We start from the raw sequence: 7741 nt of genomic DNA on the forward strand, positions 1-7741 counted from the left end.
ACGCGCGGAGTGGACTATCACAGATCTCCCGAAGAACTGCTTTGTTGCCCGAATGGCGTTGAACAACAGTAGCGGGGCTACAAGCCTCGCTCGCGTCTACGCCGATGTCAACGCGAACATGCCCCGGTCATACTGGGACTACGACTCCGTGAATATCTCCTGGGGCGTTCTCGAGAACTACGAGGTTGTCCGTAAGATCGGCCGTGGAAAGTACTCGGAGGTCTTTGAGGGCATCAACGTGGTTAACTACCAGAAATGCGTCATCAAGGTCCTCAAGCCTGTCAAGAAGAAGAAGATAAAGCGTGAGATCAAGATCCTGCAGAATCTGTCGGGTGGCCCCAACATCGTCTCGCTGTTGGACGTGGTGCGCGACAACCAGGTTAGTGACGGCTCCGACTGGATTGGCGACTGGGTACTGAGGCCCAACCGCTACCGCGTGCTTGAGAGAGAAGCTGATTAACAATCTACAGAGCAAGACACCCTCGCTGATATTCGAATATGTCAACAATACCGACTTCCGGAGTCTGTACCCCAAGTTCCAGGACTACGACGTGCGATACTACATCTTCGAACTGCTCAAGGCCCTCGACTACTGCCACAGCAAAGGCATCATGCACCGTGATGTCAAGCCTCATAACGTTATGATCGATCATGAAAAGCGGAAGGTGGGTACATCCTCCCCGAGCAGAGGAGCATAGCTAACGAGTAGTAGTTGCGCCTCATCGACTGGGGTCTAGCGGAATTCTACCATGCAGGAACCGAATACAACGTCCGCGTCGCGTCACGTTACTTCAAGGGCCCCGAGCTACTAGTCGACTTCCAAGAGTACGACTACTCGCTTGATATGTGGTCATTGGGTGCCATGTTCGCTTCGATGATCTTTAGGCGGGAACCATTCTTCCACGGCAACAGCAACTCTGACCAGCTCGTCAAGATTGCCAAGGTGCTTGGAACGGAAGACCTGTTTGACTATCTCGACAAGTACGACATTGAACTAGATGCCCAGTACGACGACATACTTAGTCGGTATCCCAAGAAGCCTTGGCACTCGTTCATCAATGCCGAGAACCAGCGCTTTGTCAGCAACGATGCGATTGACTTCCTCGACAAGCTGCTGCGATACGACCATCAGGTAAGTCTTGTCATATGTAAAGATGCATTGTCAAAGACTAACATGTATCAGGACCGACTGACTGCCCAAGAGGCTATGCAACATCCTTACTTTGCGCCCGTCCGACAGGCTGCGCAGCAAAACAGCGCCGCGGCATGATTGAGATACCCATTCACGTAATTAGACTTTATGTAATAGCATAAAAGTTACAGCAACGAAATACTCGGTCTCCCATTCATCCATTCCAAGTTCTTTGGCTTGAGACACAACTGAGGTGCCGGCGTACAAGCACAAGGCGCAAATCACGGAGCGGCAGTGCATAGGGCAAGGTGCTAGGTATCGTTCTTGTATAAGCGATGGTGAGCGCAATGGTACATCGCAGGCGCATGGGAGCAAACAAGGCTCAACAAGCAATCGGCTCAATGCATATTGGGGTGTTGGTGGACAATCATTCTTGCTAGAAATGTCTTATGCCCACGGTAGTCAATGATGATTCTTTTTGTGACACATCCATCTCTGACTCGACTTGTGCACCTCACCTGGTGTCTTGCTTTTCATCATATGTAAATCATCGTCGGCCACTGCCGACATAATGTCGGCGAGCTCCTATCATCTCGCAATGACTGTTTCCCGTCATGACTGTGAGCCATGCTCATCGCTCGATGACTGCATACAACAATGGTTCGTCGTCGTAGGCGGGGTCCGTCCGAGCTCCTGGATGTGGGGTGACGCAGGCCGGACTTGGACGACTCACACCCAGGCACTTTTTTGTTAATGTTGCCCCGCACCGCGCCCACTACACTGCGCGCCGCCTGCAGACGAAACCTCGATTCTCAACACCTTGCCAGACGCCGATTGCAATTGAGACGGCCAATCCGTAGCCTATCGCGAACCTACACCCCGCTTCACGCTGAGCGCGTGCTCACCCACAAACACCACTACTCGACCGCAACCATGGCGCTCAACGCGTCCTCCCACAACTCGACCGGCGAGAAGACGACGCCCAACACTGCGCCGCCGCCTGAACTCAGCGCAGACGTCAAGAAGGACATCCTTGGCGCTGCCGAGAACGAGGCTACCGGCCAACATGCGCCCGGCCGTGAGAACGACAAGGGCGTAGAGAAGAAGGAGAAGTCGGCCAAGGAACTGGAAAAGGAGCGCAAGAAGGCCGAGAAGGACGCAAAGTTCAAGGCAAAGAAGGCAGCTGCCGCCGGTGCCTCCAAAGATGCCGCCGCTCCAGCCAAAGAGAAGAAGAAGAAGGGCAAGGAGGAGGAGCAACTACCAGAATACGTCGAAGAGACACCCAAGGGCGAGAAGAAAAGGCTACGACCCCTAGACGACGCATACACAAAGGCATACATACCCAAGGTCGTCGAGTCGGCATGGGATGCATGGTGGGATTCCCAGGGCTTCTTCAAGCCTCAGTTCGCCGAGAACGGAGACGTCAAGGGACCCGGCCACTTCGTCATTCCCATCCCGCCACCCAACGTTACCGGAAAGCTACACTGTGGACACGCGCTCGCTACAAGTCTCCAGGATGTCCTCATACGGTGGCATAGGATGAGGGGTTACACCACCCTCTACCTGCCTGGTTGCGACCACGCTGGTATCGCTACACAATCCGTCGTCGAGAAGATGCTCAAGCGGAGGGAGAACAAGACCAGATACGACCTCGGCCGCCAAAAGTTCCTTGAGCGGACTATGGAGTGGAAGGAGGAATACCATCAGCATCTCACCAACACTCTACGCAGAATGGGTGGATCGTTTGACTGGACACGCGAGGCTTTCACCATGGATGAAAACTGCTCAAAGGCTGTTACAGAGACTTTTGTGCGCCTACACGAGGACGGTCTGATCTACCGCAGTAACAGGTTGGTCAACTGGTGTACGGCCCTCAACACGGCTCTCAGTACACTGGAGGTCGACAACAAGGATCTGGCTGGACCTACCAAGCTGTCTGTGCCTGGATACGAGAGGATGGTTGAGTTCGGTGTCCTTACTCATTTCAAGTACGCTATTGAAGGTACCGACCAGTTCATTGAGATCGCTACAACACGTCCCGAGACAATGCTCGGTGACTCCGGTATCGCTGTCCACCCCAAGGACGACCGTTACAAGCATCTCGTAGGAAAGAAAGCTCGTCACCCCTTCATCGACCGTCTCATGCCTATCGTCGCTGACGACTATGTCGACCCTGAGTTTGGTACCGGAGCTGTGAAGCTCACTCCGGCACACGACCCCAACGATTTCAACCTCGGAAAGAAGCACGGTCTTGAGTTTATCAACATTCTGAACGACAACGGAACTATGAACAAGAACGCTGGTCAATTCGAAGGCGCCAAGCGCTTCGATGTCCGCTACACCGTTGTCGATGCGCTGAAGAAGGCGGATCTCTTTGTAAAGACGGAGCCTAACCCCATGAAGGTCCCGATCTGCTCAAGATCTGGCGACGTCATCGAACCCATAATGAAGCCGCAATGGTGGATGAAGATGGACAGCCTGGCCAAGCCCGCTATCGAAGCCGTCGAGAAGGGCGATATCAAGATCAGGCCCGCCACCTCCGAGAAGGTCTACATGCACTGGATGAACAACATCCAAGATTGGTGCCTGTCCCGACAGCTGTGGTGGGGCCACCAGGTTCCCGCGTACTTTGTCGAAATCGAAGGTCAAGCGGGTGACCGAAGTGAGGACGAGCTCTGGATCACCGGCCGAACAGAAGAGGAGGCGCGGGCCAAGGCCGAGAAGAAGTTCCCTGGCAAGAAGTTCACGCTATCACGGGATGAGGACGTTCTCGACACATGGTTCTCTTCCGGTCTGTGGCCATTCTCCACCCTCGGCTGGCCCAACCAGACTGTCGATCTGGAGAAGCTCTTCCCCACATCTGTTCTCGAGACCGGATGGGACATTCTCTTCTTCTGGGTTGCCAGGATGATCTTCCTCTCGCTGTACCTTACCGGCAAGGTTCCGTTCAAGGAGGTCTATTGCCATTCGCTCATCCGTGACTCTGACGGCAGGAAGATGTCCAAGTCGCTGGGTAACGTTGTAGATCCTGTTGACATCATGGATGGTATCACTCTGCAGAAGCTACATGACCAGCTTCGCGCAGGTAACCTGGACCCCAAGGAGTTGACCAAGGCGGAGAAGTACCAGAAGACAGCCTTCCCTCAGGGTATCCCCGAGTGCGGTGCTGATGCGTTGCGCATGGCCCTTGTTGGGTACACCACAGGAGGAGGTGACATCTCGTTCGATGTTAACGTAAGTGATTTCCATATAGTGTTCTCAATGTTGTATATACTGACTACATATTCAGGTCATCCACGGATACCGGAGGTTCTGCAACAAGATCTACCAGGCTACAAAGTACGTCATTGGACGTCTGGGTGACAATTTCACACCACGGGAGCAGGTCGCAAAGGGAGGCTCAGAATCGCTACCTGAGCGGTACATTTTGCACCAGCTTAACGTCGCTTCCAAGAAGATTAACGACCACCTGGAGGCACGAGAGTTTAGTCTGGCTACCCAGGCTGCCTACAAGTACTTCTACGTCTACCTCTGCGACACCTACATCGAGAACAGCAAGGCCATTTTCGATGAGGGTAGCGAAGAGCAGAAGGAAAGCGCGAAACAGACGCTCTACACCGCCATTGAGGGAGGACTAAACATGATCCACCCCTTCATGCCCTTCCTCACCGAGGAGCTATGGCAGCGTCTCCCCCGCCGCCAAGGCGACTCCACCCCCTCCATCACCATCGCACCTTTCCCACAGTACAAGCCCGAATTTGAAGACGAGACCGCAAACGCCGAATACGAGCTCCTCGTTGACAGCGCAAAGGGTCTCCGTTCCCTGACCGCCGAATACGCTATCAAGGAAGGCGCATCTACCTACATCAAGTCCCTGGACGACGCCACACACGCCATTCTCTCAACACCCACCTCCCTCCCCTCCATCCGCTCTCTCGCCGGCAAAACCGTCGCAGACATCAAGATCCTATCTCCCACCGACTCCATCCCCTCCGGCTGCGCCGTCTACACAATCGGCACATCCGCGACCGCGTACCTCGACGTCAAGGGCCGCATTGAGCTCGACAAGGAGATCACCAAGGCCCAAGACCGCCTCGTTAAAGCCAACGAGACGATTACGCGCCAGAAGAAGATTATGGACGATGAGTGGGAGCAGAAGGTTAGTGATGCGGTCAAGGAGCAGGAGAAGGAGAAGCTGAGGACTGCGGAGTTGGAGGCCAGGAATTGGGAGGCGAGTATTGAACAGTTTCAGAAGATGAAGATTGAGTAGATGGTGTGTGTTTGTTAGAGGGAGGACATGTGATTTCGATGGAGATGTATTAGCTTAGAAACGATCACTACGACGTAAAGTAAAAGTGCCAATGGATGAATGCGGATTCGTGACTTGGACAAATTGGAATGTTATACATTGGCTGTATGGTATCTTCGTGCAACCACGCATATCTTCTGTTTCGGACCCTTCGCTTGCCGTCTCTTTTTCTCCTATCTTACTATGGTGCATTCCTTCCGACTTCCTATCGTAGCACGAACCTAGAATGAACTCGATAGGTATACATATGATGAAACGAACGCCTCGAATCCAAACCCATAGCGTGCTCCTTCCTTCGTCTCCACCCCAGTTTCCTCTCTCCTCATCTCCTCATCTACCCATCTACGAAACAGCCTTGACCTCCAACGCACCATTAGCACTCTCCTTAACCACCTGCGCGTCACCAGCACCCCCCCTCCCCCCCCCCACCAGCACCCCCCTACCCCCCCCCCCCCGACTCTCGTTCTTGCCATAGGCATACTGACCTCCTGCCCTCGCCAAGCACCTCAGCCTCCACCTAACCAGCAATTTCTCGCATAGGTTTCTCCCTCTCGTTCTCCGTCCACATCTCAGCCAGGATAGCGACGACGACTTACGGACAGGCGGACGGAACATATACAGGTAGTGGAGTGTGTTACACGCTAGATCGATGCGCTCGGGTCTTCTGCCATCTTCTTGAGGCGCACGAGGATGCTGTAGTCGATGGCGGGGATCTCGGAAAGGAAGCGGATGATTATCTGGTCTTAGGTTCAATGTATGGTAGGATGCCGTCGATGAGGCGGAGGGCGCAGCGGTGGTAGTTGCCTGGTGGCTTTGGTGATGTTGTGGTTGGAAGAACGTTTTGTGTCGATATCTTCGACGGACTCGGCGAGGACCATGTCGTTTTGTACCATTCTCGTTAGCCATGAGATGCAACGTCGATGCGCGACTTCCATTTGTACAGTATGTTATTGGTAGAGACCGTCCCTTACCGCATCGCTGATGTGCATATGCCCTTGGGCGTTCTTGACGGCGTATTCAATCTTTGATACCTCTTCCGGGCGTCTAGGCCAGCGCTGGCTCGTGTAGCTAACCGAGAGAGTATAGTAACCCAGGCGTCTCTGTTGTAGTCTGTGGCCGCAAGTCGGTTGAAGCCGCCTTTACGACTTTGCTCTTCTGCGTCCTCTCTACCACTGCTCAGCATGCCGAAGGCTCGATACGGTCATGTCACGTACTTCTGAACATCCTGTTCTGACAACGGAGGTGCCTCAGGCAGCTTGTAGGGTGCTAACGCGTTGACGGTCCGCCTTGTGAGGGGAAAGGATTCGAGGGGATGCCATCGAGCTTTTGATGAGCTGTTCAGCATCTCGGGTTCGAAGTCAGTCGTATCCTCTCGTCTTCTGCTGCGGCGGTCGCGCGGGTTGTACAGGGCGCCTTGGTGCGGTCTGTTTGAGTGTCTGGTACGAGGCGCGAACGGCCTATATGAAATTAGCACGGTAACGGGCTGACACGTCCAATACGGCTCTAGAGCGTACGAGCAACATGGGGTGTAGGAATCAGACAGGGATCATCACATACGTTGAAGGCTTGTTCGAGCTTTGCGGGTTCACAGACTGCAGAACAGCAGACTATCCTGAGCATTGCTCGGATCTCTGAAGTTTTGTACATCAAAGTTCGCAGTGCTAACCCTCAGCATTCAGTGTGTATAGTTGTCGCCAGCTCACTGCACCAGGTAGCGGTTGGACGGATGGTGTGCGACTTGGAGGTTCAGCGACTAAGCGTTTGCCTCTTTGCCGGGTCAAGACCTCATGGGCTCAACCGGTGCTGGACGTTTACGGTTCGATCATCGAACACTTCAACCCGTGTACGATGCATGCGTTCGAGGAACTGCTGTACCGTCCTTGACGGGGTGTCTGGGGCGTTTCTACGTTATGAGCTGAGCAGTACTACATGAAACAGGCATACATCCTCTTTTGATGTTCACAAGCAATGCCCTTGTTTACGCTCAATCGACTTCTGATGACCTTGTTCTTGGCGTCATGGGCGAATTGGCGACTTGAGAGGGTGAAATTTGAAGACACTGTTTCAGGATCTTATTTACAACATTTGGGCGGCGGTGGATTAACATGCCCAAGCTGTTGAGTGTCGCAGTCAACGCAAGCCGTCACTAGTCTCGTTAGAGCGTCCCAGCAGTCTGCGACTGTCTATCTAACCTGTGATCTCCGTGTATGATGTCCAGCAACCTGTCCAACAAGCCCGTGTCCTTCGGCCTCGAGGCTTGCGTATGGTATGAGGGGGTGGTCGCGAGATACGAGGGAGAG

At 53.7% G+C, this 7741-nt stretch overlaps 3 protein-coding genes across 3 annotated transcripts; 2 read left to right on the forward strand and 1 right to left on the reverse strand.

Moving 5' to 3' along the window:
* Positions 1-1628, forward strand: BKA58DRAFT_395653 (casein kinase II subunit alpha). Its single transcript, XM_046171315.1, has 4 exons — positions 1-379; positions 471-665; positions 713-1132; positions 1184-1628. Exons 1-4 carry the CDS (start codon positions 53-55, stop codon positions 1268-1270), a joined length of 1029 nt encoding a protein of 342 aa, XP_046019691.1. The 5' UTR covers positions 1-52; the 3' UTR covers positions 1271-1628.
* Positions 1629-2065: 437 nt separating this feature from the next.
* On the forward strand, positions 2066-5402 carry BKA58DRAFT_445319 (tRNA synthetases class I-domain-containing protein; the record flags this gene model as incomplete). The annotated part of the gene is made up of 2 exons (XM_046174134.1): positions 2066-4366; positions 4422-5402. The coding sequence occupies 2 exons, from the start codon at positions 2066-2068 to the stop codon at positions 5400-5402; spliced, it is 3282 nt and encodes a 1093-aa protein (XP_046019692.1).
* Positions 5403-5532: 130 nt separating this feature from the next.
* On the reverse strand, positions 5533-7683 carry BKA58DRAFT_395655 (uncharacterized protein; the record flags this gene model as incomplete). Its single annotated transcript, XM_046171316.1, has 13 exons — positions 5533-5989; positions 6038-6095; positions 6128-6183; positions 6280-6369; positions 6403-6485; positions 6515-6632; positions 6713-6764; positions 6848-6898; positions 6999-7016; positions 7257-7333; positions 7386-7414; positions 7445-7555; positions 7634-7683. Coding segments are annotated over 13 exons (999 nt in total), but the record flags the coding sequence as incomplete, so codon positions are not given.
* Positions 7684-7741: the final 58 nt, after the last annotated feature.

This window comes from Alternaria rosae (assembly GCF_020736505.1).
Source record: "Alternaria rosae strain MPI-PUGE-AT-0040 chromosome Unknown BKA58scaffold_40, whole genome shotgun sequence".
In the NCBI taxonomy this organism is placed as follows: Eukaryota; Fungi; Ascomycota; class Dothideomycetes; order Pleosporales; family Pleosporaceae; genus Alternaria; species Alternaria rosae.